General features: G+C 41.1%; 1 protein-coding gene across 15 annotated transcripts; it reads right to left on the bottom strand.

The window, feature by feature from the left end:
• Positions 1-244: 244 nt before the first annotated feature.
• On the bottom strand, positions 245-18594 carry LOC141780441 (interleukin enhancer-binding factor 3 homolog). Of its 15 annotated transcripts, none has more exons than XM_074655661.1 (19): positions 18449-18594; positions 15591-15683; positions 13923-14146; positions 13654-13828; positions 12310-12457; positions 10872-10963; positions 9709-9804; positions 9123-9221; positions 8634-8751; positions 8435-8532; positions 8241-8352; positions 7982-8095; positions 7198-7403; positions 6889-7065; positions 6450-6731; positions 5622-5754; positions 4747-4794; positions 2054-2491; positions 245-1103 (listed from the first exon to the last, which is right to left on the bottom strand). In XM_074655661.1, exons 2-19 carry the CDS (start codon positions 15591-15593, stop codon positions 940-942), a joined length of 2727 nt encoding a protein of 908 aa, XP_074511762.1. In that variant the 5' UTR covers positions 15594-15683; positions 18449-18594; the 3' UTR covers positions 245-939. The 15 variants fall into 15 exon arrangements, with proteins under 15 accessions (XP_074511762.1, XP_074511765.1, XP_074511763.1 ...); XM_074655664.1 differs by having other exon boundaries at positions 6450-6716; XM_074655662.1 differs by having other exon boundaries at positions 8640-8751.
• Positions 18595-20578: the final 1984 nt, after the last annotated feature.

The raw sequence follows: 20578 nt of genomic DNA, 5'->3' as shown, positions 1-20578 counted from the left end.
TTAAAAACCCATGCTTTATAGATAAGTTATTAGCCATTAATAAATACCAGTTGTGGGTTGCCAGGTTGTGAAGAATCTCTAGCTAGTGAGCCGTTAATAGTGACGTAATTAATAACTATGTTAATAACTACTTAACTGTCTTTTATTAAGTAATTAATAGGTCATGTATTTCCCACTTTATATAAACATCATCAATCGCACAAATACTTGACACTTTAAGTCATAACCGTAATAAAGGCCTCAATTCAAAATAAAAATCATTTATTAATACAAACACTTTTTGTTTTACATCAACAGGAACAAATCCAACCCAATGAGAAAGCTACATTGAGCAGAAATGTGGGTCTAACATCAGAATGTAAGTGTATTTTCCAGTAACCTCCAAAACCATTTATTAAAATAACTACATCACATTAGGTAAATTACAAAATAAGCCGAAATTACAAGCAATGCAGAAAAGAACGAGCTATTCGGGTCTATAGAATTATTACAAAAAATACATCAACCTTTGTAGTTTAAAACTACGAGATTTTACTAGTTTCACATGAGAAAACGAAACGGCTGTCGTCACACAACTCTTTATAAGAAAGGAAACCAAGTCAGAGCTAGTGAGAGTAATTTGTAGAATCATCCTTAATATTTAGTGATGAGGATGAGGACTGGTAGCATATATTTAAAAAATAAAAAGGAAAAAAAATAAGAATAACCTAAAAACACAAGACTAAGCACTGACCAGACCACTAAATTCAGCTGCAACTTCGCGCCGACTCTTACAAAGTCACTCAATTTGTGCCCACATGTGCTACATATAAACCCAAAAGCACATAAGAAGCAAACATGGAAAAGGCCGAGAGCACAGGCAAGCCGTCCATCGCTTTCTTTGGAGAAGGCTCGAGACACTGACGCAGGGTGCCGATGAATCACAGACGGAGTGATAGTTTATCTGTACTGGTAATTCATGCTGCCGTCTCCCCTGCCGTAGCCCACTGGGTTGTGGTACTGAGAGTTGTTGGAGCCAAAGCCCTGGTTGTTGCCTCCTGCGCCGCCTCCACCATCTCCTCCTCCTCCTCCCTGGGAGTTGTAATTGGACTGGCTGTTGAAACCTACAAGGAAAGTGTGTGATAGTTAGTGAAACTATTTTCCAAATGAATAGGTATTATAAATAGATAAATAAAGTTCTATCTTATAAAGCTGAAAACGGCAATAAATTTTTTTGGCCACTTGTGGGCAGCGGAACCAAGCGTTGAACACAACACTGACATAGCAACCTAAAGTGATATGTCTTTATAACAAGAGAAGCTAAGACAGAATAATTTGGTGTGTAGTAATACCAAGAAAATGTCATATGGAAGATATCCTGACATGAAAAGGATCTTGTTAAAAACAAGAATATTTTTCTCATTATAACCATTGGTCAACCTCCGGTTCTAAAAAGTGAAGCCAATGCTGAAGTGCCTTAAACTTGCATTCTTTTCTAATAGCCAGCAGGGGGCGACTCCTCTGGTTGCACAAAAAAGTCTGATTGTATAGAAGTCTATGAGAAAATGAGCCTACTTCTCACTTGATTTATTACCTCAGTAAACATTGTAAACATCACTTTATGGTCTCAATCTCTAGTTTCAAGTCTTCTTCAATACAGCATGATGTTCATTTAGTAAATTATGGTCCCATTTAGAGTCAAATAGACCATAAAGCAGGGGATGCTTTGAAAATGCATGAAAATAAAAAACATAAAAACCCTTAACCATACCATGTAAACCAGTATCGTGTCTTTTCTTTAGGCATTGAATGGATTTCTGATTTTAACACAATGGAAGTTTTGTATGACATCATACCCGCTTGTCATGTTTTATCGAGATACATTGTGTAATAATGAGAAAAATCTCTTGTTATAAAGTGAAAATGATTTCCTCATAACAAAAAACTGAAGTGAATACTTTTTTGTAATGGAAGCAGCAATACGTTAATACCAAAATTGGTACATGAGATGTAAAATCAAATTCTGTATCAAAACAGTTTCAGAACTAATCTTAAAAAAATCCCCTTAACTCACCTTCATAACTGTAGTCTTGGCTGCCTCCAGCACCCCCCGTCACCTGGCTTGGATAGGCAGTGCTGTACGAGTATCCTCCTGTCCCCCCCTGGTTCTGGTTCTGGTTCTGGTTCTGGTTGAAGCTCTTCTTTGCCTGACCATAGCCCTGGCCGTACTGGTTATAGGAGCCCTGCCCCGGGGGGCTGCTGGACTGGTACCCTCCTGCAGATCCACTGTTGGCTCCTGGGGAACCTGCAAAGGGCGTCTTCCCTCCCTTGTGCATGGGGGGTTTCTTTTTGGCGTTTTTCGCGGCAGAAGTGGCAGTGTAAGCTCCGTCGTTCTGGTAGTATGAACCGTAGGAGCCCTGAGCTGATCCTGGTGCTGTGCTGGCTGGGGGGCCGGGTGATGGGCTGCTTGAAGCCCCGCCTCCTCCGTTTGTGCCACCGTTGTTGTAGTAATCTGGGAAATAACGGCATGGCACAATCTTAAAGTGGGCATAACTTGATATATTTGAACAGACATTGCATATAGGCTCTGTGCAACACACTGTCATATACTCAGAAATTAACTCAGACCGTGGAGTAACGCAGTAATGAATGGTGACGTCACATTTATTTAAAAAAAGAACAAAACATATAAAAACAGCTGGAGCAAGAAGTCTTCCCTTCCCAAACATTCATCGGATTTCCTAATTCACCAAGTCTGCGTGTGCAAACTTGGTGCCAACAGCCTCAGTTTTATCAATGCCTAATGCTGTTACAACTACCAAAACACTGCCAAAGTTAGACCATCATGCATTCAGTGTAGCCAGGACTTAACAGTGTTGCTGATATGATACAGAAACAGCAGATTCTACAGGAACAATGTGGCCATTTTTCAAAAGCAAAACAGAAATAAAAAAAAAAACAGAGCAATTTCAGGTGACAGAAACGTATTAGAATGAAAAAAAATTGTATTAAGATGTTCTCTAATCTAAGTAAACAGTATGGAGACAGAGAGAGAGAAGAGCAGGCTGTTGCAGTCTTGACAATAATCCAAAAGGCAGTATTGTTGTCCAGCTCCCACAGGCCTCCACTTAATCATGAATCCAAATAAACGGAAACAAAGCCCCGTCCCCGGTCCGACACATGGAGGCAATCAACAATAAATCAGCCCTGCGGTTTGTGGGGGGGAGGTCCAGGCGTTCAGGTAACATCCACAGAAGGTGACTTATGGCTACATGCATGCAGTGGCAGATCGTCTCCCCGGGGTGTCAGGACATGACAAGTGGACTGGCAAGACAGGGCGGAGGGGTTGTTGTCACTTTATTTCCAGGGTTGGTGGTGAAGGGAGTTCATGATGCTGCTGGAACACTACTGAGAATTTTGTCCATTTTTTATAATCCTCTCTACAGGACTGTTTTTGATTTTATAAGGGGGGGAGATCTATGTCGCAAACTCGTGGTAGCCATAGCAGTCTGAGACAAAGTCACCTAAAGAGTGAGACAGGGCAGAGAAAGGAAAAAAAAAATCAAAATTAGATTTATTTGGATTTTTTTCTGCCTTAAAAGAGGCAGTTTAATGACTCATTTGGTCAGATTGCATTCAAACAGTTTTTGTTTTTTTTGTTTGTTTTTTTTTAGATTTCTCTGCTCCTGTCACGCTCAGGTAGGTCAGTCCTCAGAACAGGCTGCCAGAGGGAAGAAAAAGGGGTTCTCATAAAAGGGGGTTTGTCAAAAACAGATTCAATCCTGTGGCTTAAAGCAGAGAAATGTAAAATCATTGAACTGGGAATATCCCAATATGTTTGACGTTTGCTCTGTAGTGAACCGTTTTTTTTATAATAGTTTACATTCCCTTGTTTGGTAGATACATAGACTGTATATAAAGATGGACGACATGACAGCTCCCCAAAAGTGAAGCCAAAATACCTCGATCACCCCCTGGTGGCTGGCTGCAGTATAGGTCATAAATCGGATGGGACATGGGCCAAACTAAAGAGTCAAAGTACATGTCAAATGTTTTTTTCAAAAGATGGTTTCTGTCATTTCAGGTAGGTCGTATCGCGCTGATGTATGTTCAAATGTTAATTTTTCTGACAAATTTAGTTTTAATTAGTTATTTGATGCTATAAAAAAAGGGGGTGAGACGTCATGATTGACAGCTGCTCTGAGTGAAGTAGTCGCGGAGCCGGAGGCTCAGAAGGAGATGTAACTTTAACTTTCCATAACCCTCACAAGTCTGTGTAATACAACATGTGTCAATTTGATCATAAATGTATTTATAGAGATATTATGGTTAGTTGTGTATTTCTAGCCAAACAGCTATCGGGGTGCCAACATGGCAGCTAGGTGGCTCACGCTAACAAGCTGCAGCTGTGCTCGGGTCGTGAATTGCTCAGGCAGATTTGTGGACGGGACCTCGATAACGCGGCTTCAGCCCCCCGATCACTACTTCACAGACTCTGGCTCCAACTGACCAACTGAAATCTCAAGATGGCAGCTCCCGTATCTGGAATATTATGGCTTCACTTTTGTACAGTGGTACGAAATGGAGATGTGTTGTCCATCTATATACAGTCTATGGGTAGGTATAACAGGCAACAGTCCTGGCCAGACGCACCTGACCCCGGACACAACATCTATTTCTTACATGGTACATGAAAGCCAAACAGCAGCCCAGACAAAGTAACTATCCAGTGAAACCAGGATTAGAATGGGTGAAATGAATACTCACTGTATCCGGAGTTAGCATTGTTCCCGTAACCGTATGTTCCGAACCCACCTGGCAGGATGAAACACATTTAATATGCTGATTTGACACCCTGTCCATCATGTTAATAATGTCTACTAATTTTTCACCCGTACATATGAGGGATGTCATGAGAATTAATACTTCGGTACCAAGTCGATGCCAAAATTCTGAAAACGTGACGATAGTGTTTTTTCTACAGTACCGTAGGTACCTTAAGTACTGTCAGGGCTTGAGACGAACGGCGTCTCGTTGTCCTGGGGATGATGGTAAATATGTTGGGGACGCAGTAAACTCAATATCGCTGCGTCCAGGGGATGCACCCTATTTTTTCCCTGATCATGCTACATTGTGAATAACAAAGCCGTGTTGAAATTGGCAGGACGAGAGCTAGTTAACGTTAGCTGTTAGCAGCTTGTAAGCAGCACAGTCCTGCACGGAGCTAACAGCTAATTTAAACAGGATTTGTCATTTATTTACATTATGATGCGTTCAGGCTCTACCCAGTAAAGATGAGTATTGGGTGATGGTAAATTCTAACGTTATCATGATGTGTTCAAATGTAATCTTGTAAAATGTTGTTTTCGGTGAGAAACCTGAATAGATCCAGTTGTTTGAAGGAGATGTTTTCACAGCAATATAAAATAGATAATAGAAAGGGAAATAACAAACACCAGTATACAGACATTTAAAAGGAGTGGATGTTGAAGTACATGGGACTTATTGTTTTTTACTGTGGAATCGAATTGGTATCGAGAATCGTGGAATTTCCCTGGCACTGGTATAGACTACTACATTTCTGGTATCATGACATCCCTAGTACATACAGTATGTCTGCTACAGTAAAAGTGTGTTTTTACCTCCTTGGCCGTAGCCTCCTCCGTTATTGAAGCCCCTGCCTCTTCCACGACCTCGTCCTCCTCTCCCTCTGCCCCTGGGTGAAGCCGCATCTCCAGGTCCGGACGCTCCCATCATACCAAAGCCTGGCGAGTGCTGAAGACGAAACAAACATTTTATTGGTACTTTTCATCAATGCTGAACAGTTGATTATTATTGATTAACAGCAAGTGATTATTGAAGTTTTTTACAAAGAAAACCCTTTTAAGGCAGTTTCATAATTTTTCTGTTTGCATCAGCGGTTATACATTCAGCATTTGTAGCAATTTATGTATCTCTACTGATTTTTTTTTATCTTCAGAAACCAAAATCACATTTTGAGTGCATTTATTTAGTATTTTTTAAATCTATCTTACATTTGATATGCAGTATATTACATGTATATATAGACTATACTTAACATATAATGTATATTATACATATATACAGAAATAAACATGTATATTTGAAATAGTCGACTGTTTTTATTGATTTGTGTTATTTTATCGTAGTTTATTGTCCTCCATTACTATATATTGTACTTCATACTATTATATCTATCACATTTTCTTTACTAATGCACACAGAGAAGATTTATGTACACTGGCCAAGAACATTGCACCATTTACAGCCCTACAATCTATGATATCGTTTTTCTAGTTATTGTTTACTCTCCCCTACTTAAATAACCTACTGCATCATACTTGATAAATACCTTTTCAACATGATCTATTAAAATAATTTCAATCTTACACTAACAAAAAAAAAAAAATCCACCTTTGAGATTAAATTCTGTTATACTGGCAGCTTACCATGGGTGGTCCTTTCTTCTTTTTAGCAGCATCAGCCAGAGAGCCTTCAGGGAAGAGGCGCTCCAGAGCAGCCAGGGCAGCGTAAGCCTTTGCCACCTTCTTATTGGATCCCGTCCCCTGAAACTTCTGACCGTCAATCTCCACCTCCATGACGAAGCGCTTGTCGTGGCTGCCACCGGTCTCCGAGATGAGCTCGTACTTCAGGCCGCGGCGCTTTTCATTCAGCTCCATTACGGGGTTCTTGCCGTGCTTTGTCAGGATTGGTCCCTGTTGGCGAGCAGCCTGACAGTTCAGAAACACGGTAAGTAAAATTAGCGCACCCAAACTTCATCCACACAATCATCCCTTGCTCTCACACACACATACACACACATACACACACATACACACACATACACACACACACACACACGCACACAAACACAGAGGAGCTGTGTACCTCTACAGCATCAGTGGTGTCTGCGTTGGCTGCTCCTGTGGCAGCAGTGGTAGTTTCTATGGGTGTTACGATTGGCTTCAGTTCTTCCACAGTGACAGCTACAACCGCCTCCTCTGATTTCACCGACTCAGCGGTCTTTAGTTCCACTCCTGTGGGCAGGCCCATGTCCTGGAGGACCTGCAATTGTCAAAACAGATTAATTTAAAAAAACACAAATAAAAACTCAGTTAGAGGGAGAAACAGTGGGGTTTGAGATGACATCAAAATGTATCATTTACTTAAGATGTTTGCTGTGAACGCTGTGCTCACCTTTACAGCTACGTGCAGCTTGGCAGTGCGTTTGGATGGACCAGAAGCCTCAAAGCTCTTCCCATCTACTTCTACAGCCATAGTGAAGACAGGGACATGAATTGGGCCGGTCTGAGAGACCAGTTTGTACTGGAGACCTGGCTTCAGCTGATTGAGCCTCATCAGAGCGTTCATAGCCTGGGGAGGCTCAGCCTTCTCCTCTGGAGCTGGATAAACAGCACGACATACAGTAAGAAACATTATAATCCATTCTTTTTTTTTCCTCAATCAGTTGATTAATCAAGTCAAATCATTGTGAAGTGACACTTTCAAATTGCTTGTTTTGTCCAAAACCAAAAAGGTATTCAATTTATAATTATGAATCCATTTAAACAATTGTTGTTTATTATTTTCTGTTAATTCACTAACTGATTGACAGACTAATCATTTTCCTTTATCAACAAGGCCATTATAAGGTTATTTTGATTTAGGAATGTCGCAAGAACCGATACTTCGGTACCAAGTCGATGACGTGTCCATGGGACGCACCCTATTTCCCCCCCGATAATGCCATATTATGAACAACAAATCTGTGTTGAGAACTACAGGACGAGAGCTAGTTAACGTTAGCAGTCAGCAGCCGGTAAGCAGCACAGTCTTGCACCGAAGTAATGTTAAATAGCTCTCGTCCTGCCGACTTCAACACGGTAGGTGCCGTTGATTTATATTGTGACATCCCTAGTAAGAATTATTGATAACCTGTGTTTTAAGTTTCAACAAATACAGGAGCTAAAAGAGCACTTACATTTCTTCTGAAGCTTTTTCTTCTTCTTATTTGGACTCTTGTCATCAATTCCCTCCTCTTCCTCAATGGGCCTTTTCATTGGTGGGGCGTACGCCGTACTGGGTGGGATTTGCACTGTATCACACGCACAAAATTATACCATAAGAACATGCAAGGGCCCTTATTGCATTGCATATATATCATAAATCCCCCCCAAAAAATAACCAACAGTCTCTACTGTGGATAGTTTGAATGTCACAGGTGAGCCAGCCTTGTTTACCTGTGTAATCAATAGGAGTCTCACTACGAGGCTTCTTGGGCATCTTTGAGGGAAGGGGGTCCATTCCAAGCACTTTGTGAAGCTGTCCGAAAGCAGACAGCCTTAAGGCATGCTAAAGATACAAAGAGACGCAGTGTGAATTACACATCTACTGAAATTGTTTATATGCTTACAAACAATTTTATCGTACTCACCTGTGCGCTCGCTGTGATGTCTTCTCTCTGCTGCTGGTCCAAGTGGCCGATAGCATCTGTGGGCTCCTTCTCACACGGATCAGAGATTCCAGCAGCATCTACAACGCAAGGAGGAGACATGGCTCAACACTTAAAAAATGAAAAAGTGTAATTAAAACTCTTTAATTGAATAACATTTGGAGAAGACGCCTATACATACATGTACCTGCCATGAGGATTCCCGAAGCCAGACACTCTAAGACTCTCCGCAGAGCTTCTCCTGCCCCCATGGGCCGGTTCCCTGTGCCAATGGCTTTCTCACAGATCAGCTCCAGTGGCTGCGAAGCAGGAGAGAGAGACTCGTTGTGAGAGGAGGCTATTTTTAAGCTCGGCCACTAACACGGAGAGATTTTAGGTCACTGTGTTGGATAGGAACTCTGCAAGTTAAGAACTGTGATGGTGGGGTCTTTTTTTGTATTCTAGCAGACAGGACTTTATCAAAAGAAATGTAAATCATGATATAATAATAATAATAATAATAATAATAATAAGAGCTTTTGATCAGCCAGCTTGGTCTTATGAAAACTACTTCCTACATATACAACAGTTCTCAGAAGCCATAATCGCTGGTGCTTCAAAAAGAATTTGGTATATTAAGGCTGTAAGATAGACTGTATATAAAAAGTGGACGTAGACACAATGAAGTCACCCATTGGTTTGTGGACTGCTGTTTTGAAGCTTCGAGTTCGGCAATATGGCCGTCGCCATCTTGGTTTTTTGCAACCAGTAGTGACACGGGAGGGTGGAGCTGAGGACAACCAAACTCTGAATAAGACATTTTTAGGCGACCATAATCTTACAATTAACTTTCATGAACTGAAAGCACACTGTGAAAGGGTTAAAGTTGTAAAACAAAAATGCGGACGACACCATGGTAGCAACCTGTCAATCACAAGGTAGCCACGCCTTAAAGCATCCCCTGCATTATGGTCTGTTTGACTCTAAATGGGACCATAATTTACTAAATAAACATCATGCTGTATTGAAGAAGACTTGAAACTGGCGATTGAGACCATAAACTCATGTTTACAATGTTTACTGAGCTAATAAATCAAGTGAGAAGTAGGCTCATTTTCTCATAGACTTCTATACAATCAGACTTCTTTTTGCAACCAGAGGAGTCGCCCCCTGCTGGCTGTTAGAAAGAATGCAAGTTTAAGGCACTTCTGCATTGGTTTCACTTCTCAGACCAGGAGGTTTGCCCACTGAGCTGTTAAGAGTAGACTTTCACTCACCCAGCCACGAAGCGGGGCCCATGTTGGGACGCGAGCGCAGAGGTCCCTTAAGATCCGAATGACGATGACGCAAGAGCGCAGCCCGTTAGCTCTGGCCTGGGGACACAAGCAGGGAGGGGGGAGGGATGGGGCACGAGGAGGACAAGTAGCCTTAGTCAAAAAGGAAGACTATGTGAGGCATGAAGCAACACAAACATCCAAATAAATAAAAGTAAATTAAAAAAATTAAGCCACACAGACTATAATAGCTTAGCTTTGTCATTATGTAAATATTGGATGATAGAATAATGTTTGAAGACCCTACTTATGATCATTGACATTCATCTGTAAGTAGAAAGCCAACATGATTGGTGGTGTAGTCATCAGACGTAAGACATTTCGGTTTGTGTTGAAAACATGCTTATGAAGAAAAATGTAAACATAGCCACTTCAAACTTCATACCAGTTTTAATGTGAGAACCAAGTGAGCTATTTTAAAAAGTGTGTGCTTGTGTGTGTTGTCATTGGAAAGGTGTGATGGTTAAGTCAGTGACAGTCAAAAATAAAAACTACTCAAGGTGCAATATTCCTGTTGATTTTGTGGCACACAGAGTGACAGAAAAGCCAGAGAGCAGGAAAAGTTGGGGCCACATACTCTACAAATGCTGCAGAGATGGAGCGCTGATGGTTATAGTGTGAAAGCCAAAGATGACACGCGACAGTGCTATAATGAGTTATTATTAATACAGTTTACTACAAAAAACATCTCTTCAAAACTACAGAATGGGTCAGCAACAACTCACTCACACCAACACTGACGTTATAGAAATATTGCACCTGAATACATGTTGTATTAGTCCCAGATTTGTTTACTGATTGAGTGAGCAGCTGTGAGGGAGACTAAGGGACTAAAAAGCAGCATTGAACTTCTTTAAAAAAAGTTACTGCAGTAGAACCTGTTAAGTGAGCAAAGCAACTCTACCACAGTGTAATGACAAAGGTTTCCTAAGAAACAAACATCCAGATCATCAAGTATTACTACAGGAAGTACACTTCAAAAGAGTAAAAAAGAAAAGAAAGAAAAACACATGGAACGCCCAAATAAAAGACAAAAAGAACAAACAGCATAAAACCAAACTCAAAACTACTTCTGTTTTAGAGACAAATAAAGACAAGATCCAAACCTGGAACCACTTAGCGTGGCGGAGAGAAGCCAAGGCAGTTAGGCATTTCTGCCTGTCCAGAACATCCGGGGGATCGTTGACTGAAAGCGATTCTATTGGCAGGTGGAATAAGAAGACAAGGTACAGTTTGACCAAGGGGAGTTCTGTCAGCCGGCCAGGGGGAACACAGGCAGCCTTCCCAAACCACAGGCAGGAGGGGGAAGGGGAGGGGGACCCCTCCACTGCAGAGCCACCAAACACTCAACCTCCCAGTTAATACGGTTTTGTACAGCCCGGTGCACAGTGATTAGACTTAAAACCCACCAGGACGACAGTATTGTGAAGTGGGTTATAACCTGACTTAGAAAAAATAAAAAACATTTAAAAAGAATCCCTGTCATAAAAATAAATGTGCATTTAGTAAGGGCTTGTATTAAATGGGAGGTTGTCTTTCCAACTTAAATGGATGCTTCATGGTCTGCTTTTCTTTTCTGGCGTCAACAGGAGGCAGAGCCCCTCCCCTTTGCCCCTATACTGGGTACACTGCACTTTGCCCCTTCCGAGACAGAGAGCGGCCAGTTGGTCAAAGGTCCAGCGTCCCTAAAAATTGACAAACTAGAAGGCTTGACAGAGACAATCAGAATTGGAACCACAGGCAGAAGTTATCAGATGCACAAAAAGTGGGTATCAAAACAAGTCCACACTGCAGCAAAACTGATGGCTTAAAGAAAAAAACGAGACCCAAACTGGGCATCACTGTTAGCACGGGGCTACAGATAAGGTCAAGGTTCAACACCTGCTCAAACGGACATCCTCACTACTGTTGGGTGCTCTGAAAAAGAAGGTCAACTACTGGAAATCTTACGTTGTTCTTGTATAGCTACAATTAACTGGGGCCGATCCGCTGGATTTTGAGTGTCGTTGGACATGCATGCAGTTTCCCTTGTCGTTATCTGTAACCCCGAGCATTCCCTGCTAATGAACATCAGAGACAGTCAATAGCCCACTGTTGGGTCTTACAACCAAGGACAGTTTCACCACATTTTGCTACTCATTTTTGCTGCAATGCAAACCGTTCATCATCAATGATAAAAACACATGCAAACAAAGTGGTCTCTCTTTTTGGTTAAATTCTCAGTAAGCCTTCATTTCGTTGGTGACCTTGATCATTAAGGGGGTGGAGAGAAAGCCATGTCTTCAGCAGTCAGTAAGCTACCTGCCCTATACTGTATATTGGGCCATCAAAAATGTACAATTACATCACATGGAACTACGAGAGAGTCTAGAGAGCTATAAGCATAGCACAGTTTCATTATGTGACGGTGCATTTGTGTCCCCTAGCTCCATTGAAGGCCCAATAAACAATATCTGTCTAGCCTGGTTTGCCAGCCTGGCCTCCCTGCTGGAGGAGGGGCGGCACTAAAAGAAAAAACACTGAGGCCCTCGGGTAGGAGCTTACCTCCAGAAGCAGCCCTCTCAATATCCTCACGGACCAAAGGGGATGTCAGGTGGATGGTGAGGGTGAGAGGGGGCTCCTTGGTGTTCTTGATGACAATACTGGCCTCGCGGATGTGCTGGGTCACCACGTACTTGTCTTCTGTGATCGACTGTGAAAGAGTAACGTTTGTGTTCAAGATCAGACTATTAGAAGATAAGATGTTTATTTTCTCAATTAAAATCGATCATCTTTGGACATATAACCAGTTTTTTTTTTGCAAATAATTGTGGAAAATTCCCTTCATGGTTTCCAAGGGCCAAAGTTGACATTTTCATGTATTAAAAGGGACTATTTGTAACTTTCAGAAATGCTTCTTAACAGCGACACCTGTGGCCGTGAAATCAACGAAAGTCAGCGTCGGGCTCGCGCTTGCTCGCTCGCTCGCTCTCAATATACCTGAACGAGCATCACTCAAAACAGTGAGGCGACACACGTCAGCTAAAACCACAATATCACTCTATATTTCAGCTGCTTGGCAGTAATGTTAGCTGACCAGACGAAGGTCTCTCCATGAACATGATTTAGATCTGATCCTAGTGTTGGCTTTTCCTGCCTAAGTGCAGGCTGAGGCAGCGGGGCTCTCCAGCGTGTCTCCTCTGCTCTCTCCGCCCGCAGCCGGAGAGAGCAGAGGAGACACCGGCACCCGGTCGGTAACGAGAAGACAACGTAAATCTCTGTAGAGCTCCATCACTTCACAAGACACGGGAAACCTCTGTTGGTCTGGAGGAGCTGCAGCAGTTATTTCTGCACAAACGTCCCCTGTACATTCACTAGATATTCTCAGATCTAAACTAACTTCTGCAGTGTGTAGTGAGCGCGCGTTCATGTCTAGAGGTGGAGCGAGCTGAGCTGTCTGAGTGAAGGCGAGCAGGCAGAGGAGGAGGGTACAGCGGCTACACACGAACGCGCATATGCGAGCGCGCATGTGTGCCGACCCGCTACATTTATGCGCGTACAAAGTTACAAATAGTCCCTTTAATAATAATAACTTAATGTCTATATAATTTAAAATTCAAAAAGGCTTTATTGGCATGGGAAACATACATTGCCAAAACGAGTATGAAATAAAAACAAAAAATTTACATACAATAAGTAAAGATCTACTAGAAATCAGAAATGTGTAGAGCTGTCTAACATTGTAATAAAATATATAAAAATACAAAGTATGGATATCTGCACATATACTATTTTTTATACTCTCAAATATTAATATCTGTATCAACCTCAGAATTCCAGTTGGTCAGGCTCTAATAAAAATGTTATCACAGTATTTGGTGCACTGAATTAGCTAAGCCATGTTCTCACCTTGAGCTGCGTAACCAGGTTTTCAGACACTTTCTTCAGCAGATTGATGGTAGGCTTTTCCTTACAGAGGAGCACCAGCTCCAGGTCCAGGTCCCCCTTTAGTAGCAGGCCCTTGGCAACCAGGCCCACCCTCATTACGCCACGCAGAGAGCGGGTGGCCTGATCTCTGTGCTCACTACCAAAAAACACAGCAGATACAAGATTTTTTACTAACTGACTCATTCTCTTCCAACTGAACATGAGGAAGGACACCCCTGACACCTCCTTACCTTTCCTTATCGGTGTCTGCGCTATCAGAGTCGGACTTGGTAGTTCCCTTCTCCTGCTTATCCAGCCAGTCAGAGACGGCCTTGAGGGCCCGCTCTGTGTGGGACACCATGTTCTGTACGCTTTCCAGCTCCTCCTGAGTTGGGTAGATGACAGAGTGTTTGGCCATAACATGGCGGTCGTCGTTCATGAAGACACGCATGGAGCGGTGGCGCATCGGAGGAGGCTAGGGGTGGGAAGACACACGATCATTGATAAAGAAGAAATACCAGAGAGGTTTGTGCTGTGACGGGTTAGCAAAGACTCATTTTACTGGAGACGAGAACAAACAGATATAAACAAACCCTAAATTATGACATCATGGTCTGGAAGCATGCAGGAGAGATGCTGTTAACTCTGTTATGGTGCACAGCAAAACCGTGACATCTACTTTTGCTAATACATGAACACCTAACTGTGCTGTGAGAATTAAAACAGGTCGTTACTATTTACAATAACAGAGACCTCGATTACTGAGATAAGGGATGTCATGAGAACCGACACTTCTGTACCAAGTTGATGCCAAAGTTCTGAAAATGTGGCGGTGCTCGTTTTTCTACAGTACTGCAGGTACCAGGGATCAGGGCTCGAGACTAGCGTTGCACCGTCGTCCCTGGGATGATAGAAAATTTCTCTGATAATGCTACAACAAATGTGTGTTGAAATCGGCAGGAGGAGAGCTGGTAATTTGCTGTTAGCAGCCAGTAAGCTGCAGCATAGTTCTGCTTGGTTAAATAACGGAGTTGACAGCTAACGTACGGTAGTTGCATTGAGTTACATTATGATGCGTCCAAGCTTATTCAGTAAAAATAAGTATTGGGGGAAGGTAAATTATAACGTTATCATAACGTTTTCAAATGTAATCTTATAAAATGTTTTTGGTAAGAAACTTAAGGCGGATCATGAGGGATGGATAATACACTTGGAAAAAACAGTATGCGAACGGTACTAGCTGTGTACGTTGAAGTACATTTTGTTTTTTACCATAGTATTGAATTAGGTATTGAGAATCGTGGAATTTCACCTTTTATTGAATACTAAATTTTTGGTATCGTGACATCCCTAACTGAGGTACCTGGATAACTGGACAGAATAAAACTGAGAGCAACTCGTTCAACCTCAGTCCATGTTGCAGATTTGAAAAATGTTCCAGGTTTTATTCAGAACAGTTATTCAACCAACTTCATTAATCCTGCTTTATAGGACAGGCTTATGGTCCACCTACAAAAGGCATTGATCAAGATTAAAAGGACCTACTTTCTCTGTCAGTCTCTTGTCTTTGATTAATTAAAGTAACAAGGTCTCCTGTCTAAGCCAAGCTTGTAACACCAGTGATTACACAAGCCTAGTGTATACACAGGCAGCCAAAGCTAATTTAGAGGCGAGCAGTGATGTGGAAGCACCAGCATGTGTTCCTAAAGCCCCAGGCAGACTGGAGCGACAAAACGCCAGCACCAGAGTCCTGTGACTTTAATTAGAAGTGACACATTCACTTGTCACGTTAACAGTGATATTTCACAAAAAGGCCAGTGGATCCTGTGCTTTGGCTGCCAGCCCTTTGTCAGACATATAGACACATGATGCAGAGATGCATAGCTTCATATCAAATAAAGACTGAATTAAGTCGTTACCATTGTTCTAGAGGCCGTGGTGACTCCTATATCCAGTGAATGACAGCGTTAAAAAATGTCTTCTTGGCAGCAGATGACAATGTAGCAGTCCGTCTGTACAGGGGGGAAAACATGCACACATTTTAACATAATAGTAAGGCAGAGTTCAAATGTCACTGTGGGAAAATATAGAGCCAACTAAACATTAAGAGCCATAAGGGATGGATGGATTTATAACATAATTGATTTAAAGACATTTATGTACATAACAGAGGCCAGTAACACTGACTGAACACGTCCCACTCTCTTATCTATCCGTGAAACAAAGTTGTTACCAGCTGTAGAAACAGAGGAGGATTGTATGTTGGCACAGCAACACATGCCTCAGGGATTAAATGCTTTCCCAGGCAGAAATGCAGCTCATTGTAATAAATCAGACTTTAGGCGCACACGCTACTTTATGTGCGCAAGGCGTGTATACTCATATTTCTAGCAGGCAAACGCGGGATCTTAATTTTTATTAAACTCAGTTAAACAGACATGTAAGGGCTGTGCTAGTTGAAATGATTGATCTCTGAATATAGAGGTCAACCCTATCTCCTTCATGCATGACCGGCTTATTCATCTGTGATGCCTCAAATGATGTGATTGTGATTCCTGCTGCGTAACAACATAATGGATGTGATCAGGGTGAAATAGAGGGCTTTAAGTGGGTAGACAGGACATCTTATTCACCTCCCCCAATCTATTAGAGCTGATGAATCTCTGGACTGTTTTAAGCGGCTTCTAAAAACACATCTCTATAGGCAAGCCTTTCTATAGGCCTCATCCATATTTGTGTTTGTTTGATCTGTTTCTCATTGTTTCATATTGTAATTTTTCCTTGTTTTCATCATTGTTTGATGTTTCATTTGTGTGTGAAGCACTTTGTAACGGTGTGTTTTAAAAGGTGCTATATAAATAAATCTTTACTTACTTACTTATTCATTTATAGTGACACATCCAGTGCTAACACGCTCTGGCACAAAGGATAATTTACAGCATTACATGGATGACTCAGTTTCTAATTATTGCAGTAATGACAAATGAGGTTAAGCTATAACGTGCATAAATATTGCCGCCTATTTTTTTATATATATCAAATCAACAAGTTAGTGAGGCGCGGTGCCAAGACCTACAACAAACACCTGTTAAACCTACAGGCAAACGCGTGATCTTAAAATGTTATGTTTTATTAAAACTTAGTTAAACAGACAAGTAAGGGCTGTGCTAGTTGAAATGATTGATCTCTGAATAGAGGTCGACCCTATCTCCTTCATGCATGACCGGCTTATTCATCTGTGATGCCTCAAATGATGTGATTGTGATTCCTGCTGCAACAACATAATGATGATGTGATCAGGGTGAAATAGAGGGCTTAAAAGTGGGTAGACAGGACATCATATTCATTTATAGTGACACATCCAGTGCTAAAAGGCACAAACTCTTTAGGGATAATTTACAGCATTACATGGATGACTCAGTTGCAGTAACGACAAATGAGGTTAAACTATAACCTGCATAAATACTGCCCCTATTTATATATATATATTTATCAATCAACAATTTAGTGAGGCGTGGTGCCAAGACCTACAACACACACCTGTTACACCTACAGGCAAACGATGTAGGCAACATAATGATGGAGGCAACATAATGGACTTGGACTTATATAGCGCTTTTCTAGTCTTCCGACCACTCAAAGCGCTTTACACTACATGTCAGTATTCACCCATTCACACACACATTCATACACTGATGACAGAGGCTACTAAGGTGCCAACTTTGCCCATCAGGATCTAATCTAAATACTCATTCATACACCGATGGCTATGCCTTCGGGAGCAATTTGGGGTTAAGTGTCTTGCTCAAGGACACATCGACATGTGACCCGGAGCAGCCGGGGATCGAACCACCAACCTTCCGATTGGTGGACAACCTGCTCTGAGCCACAGCCGCCCATCATCACATAATGATGTGATCAGGGTGAAATAGAGGGCTTAAGTGGGCAGACAGGACATCTTATTCATTTATAGTGACACATACAGTGCTAACATGTGTGTACTACTGCAATAATTGGAAGGTGAGGCATCCATGTGATGCACAAACTCTTTAGGATCATTTAAAGCATCACATGGATGCCTCAGTTTCCAATTGCAGTAATGACAAATTAAGCTATAACATGCATAAATATTGCCCCTATTTTTTATATATATATATCTCAATCAACAAGTTAGTGAGACGTGGTGCCAAGACCTACAAACACACACCTGTTAAACCTGCATTGCCTAATAAGCTTCACATCAGGTGTCAGAGTGAGTTATGAAGAAGCAGCCCAGCAGCATGTGGACCCAGACCTGCAGCCTGCAGCTCCATCAGGGGAATTTAAAAACAGACGCCATTTTAACTAACTGGTAACGGCAGCTAGCTCAACGGCTAACAAGCTAACAACCCCCACAATAAAACGGATCACCATGGTTACGAGCAGCGCCTAAAACACATAAAAACACCACCTAGCGTCACATTAATCCACTGAATAACCAAGTGGAAATACAAACCCTTTAAAAGGGAGTTGTGTGTGGATATTAGTCGGTGCTGCCAGACACCAAAATGGTCGAGGAGACAAGAGACCCCATTGAATGCTCACCACAGTTAGCATGTTAGCTTCTTAGCATGTTAGCTTAGCCGAACAAAGCCATCGCCATCCATTTCTGACGCGGTTTTAACATCTTATAACACGCTTTCAAGCTTTGTTAGATATCTTCACCTTCAGCGACTACTTCATATATCTAATGATGTTTATATTAAAGGTTAATATATTATATTTTGTTGGTACTCACCGTGGTGTGAATCACTGCTGATGGACGGCTGCTGCAGCTCGCTAGCTCTGCTCCCGGTCTACAGCAGCACGACGCTAGAAGGAAACACCCACGATCTGAGAACCGCTTTGCTGATTGGATAGAGGACACACGTGACTATAGTTGTAGCCAATAGGAAAGAGGGGGGTACAGGAAAAGGGGCGTGGCTAGTGATGATGGATTGAATTGAATTGTGTGCGCACAACAGCTGTCTGATTCATTCAGTGTGCTTTAGGGGCCTGTCTTTATGATCATATATCAATTAAAACACCATCATCACACTGGTGTAACCATCGTATTATATCACTCTATTCTTATTTCGTATTACTGTGTGAATTCTCCAGTTTGACCCCCAAGAATATTATATATATATATATATATATATATATATATATATCAAATATATATAAAATGTTTATATATATATATATATATATATATCAGCCATCCTTGAGGAGAACTTTTATATTTTATCAGTGGACATTTCACTTGCACTTTATTTCAGATTGATCCCAACCTGTGGAGACACTTCACTAAAAAGTTTTTATAATCTTTGATCCGATCTTTGTGGTTTAGGATTTAGATAAACCACATATATATATATATATATAATAAGTGACTAAATATATTATAGATAAAACCACTTGCTTTGCCTCTGAAAATCTTGTGAAATGTAATCACACAGCTGGAGTGTGTCTTTTTTTATATATTTTTAATATATATATATTCAAATTTTTTAAACATGCTTGAAACAGTGTTATCCTAGACCTGTATTCCCCCCTGTTCCTCTTTGTAGAGATGGAGATAATGTGGTGCACACGGAAAGTTTGGCAATGTACACATGGAATTGCATTAAATAATCCCAGAGAAGGGAAAACAAAAAATAAATAAATAAATGGATAAAAGAAATGATAATAATAATGGTAAATAGATCGGAAAGGAGTATATATACCTACACACACCTATATACACCCATGTACTGTAAATATGTATACATACACATAGAAATATTAATAAAACCGTAATACATAAATGGAGTGTGTGTCTTGTTTTGAAATTGATAAAAATACATTTTTATCCTGATCAGAAGATAAAGGCATAATATGGTGGCATGTCATGGCCTTTGTTTTGTTTTGAGGGAGCTACAAATAACTAACACAAATCTGAATAAATGACACTTGAAATGATCATCTAGACCAGGGGTCAGCAACCTGCGGCTCCGGAGCCACTCTTTAGCTCCTCTCCAGTGGCTCCCTGTGGATTTAAAAAAAAAAAAAAAGTTGAAATGAATAACTGTTTTTTTGTTTACATTTTCATTTTTATTTATCATTGTTGTAGGTCTAATGTACGATGGTACGACGGGGCATTAGGGCCACATTGAGGAAAAAAACTAAGTCTGAGATTTCGAGAATGAGGTCATAATATTAAGAGAATAAAGTCATAGGTTTATGAGAAAAAAAGTCCTAGTATTATGAGAATAAAGTCATGATATTATAAAGTAGTCATTTTACGTGTTAGTAATTTTTTTTCTCGTAAAGTTAAGACATTATTCTCGAAAGCTCAGATTTTTTCCCCCTCAATGTGGCCCTAATACTCTGTAGTACATTTACACTTTGGCCCTCACTGCATTAGAGTTATATACTACATACTTAGACTATAAACTGTGTTACCTTCATCACAATGCTCAAATGTTTTGCGACTCCAGACAGATTTTTCTTCTTTTTGCCTAAAATGGCTCTTTTGATAGTAAAGGTTGCTGACTCCTGATCTAGTGAAACACATCAGTCATGTTTGTATGTTGACTCAAAATTAAGTGCAACTGCAGGTGCTGGAACAAAAAATTGCAGGTCATCCTGGGACAATTTCTTTGGTGATCAGCAAATACATTGTGTGTTTTTGTCATATTATGTAACCTGTAAATCACGGCCACCATTCACTTCCACTGGTTCAGGTCTAACTTGCAAGAGAGCAATCATTTTGTATCTGTGTTGGCAATCTTACTTCCAAGCAGGTTAGCGTGACCTGTGGAGTTCCACAAAGATCAATACTTGGCCCCTTTTCTATTCAGTTTATACATGCTGCCATTAAGCAGAGCCGGCCCTAGGCATAGGG

Source organism: Sebastes fasciatus, chromosome 13 (genome assembly GCF_043250625.1).
Source record: "Sebastes fasciatus isolate fSebFas1 chromosome 13, fSebFas1.pri, whole genome shotgun sequence".
NCBI classification, from domain to species: Eukaryota; Metazoa; Chordata; class Actinopteri; order Perciformes; family Sebastidae; genus Sebastes; species Sebastes fasciatus.
Note: the sequence above shows the minus strand (reverse complement) of the source record. Positions and strands in the feature narration are given on the sequence as shown.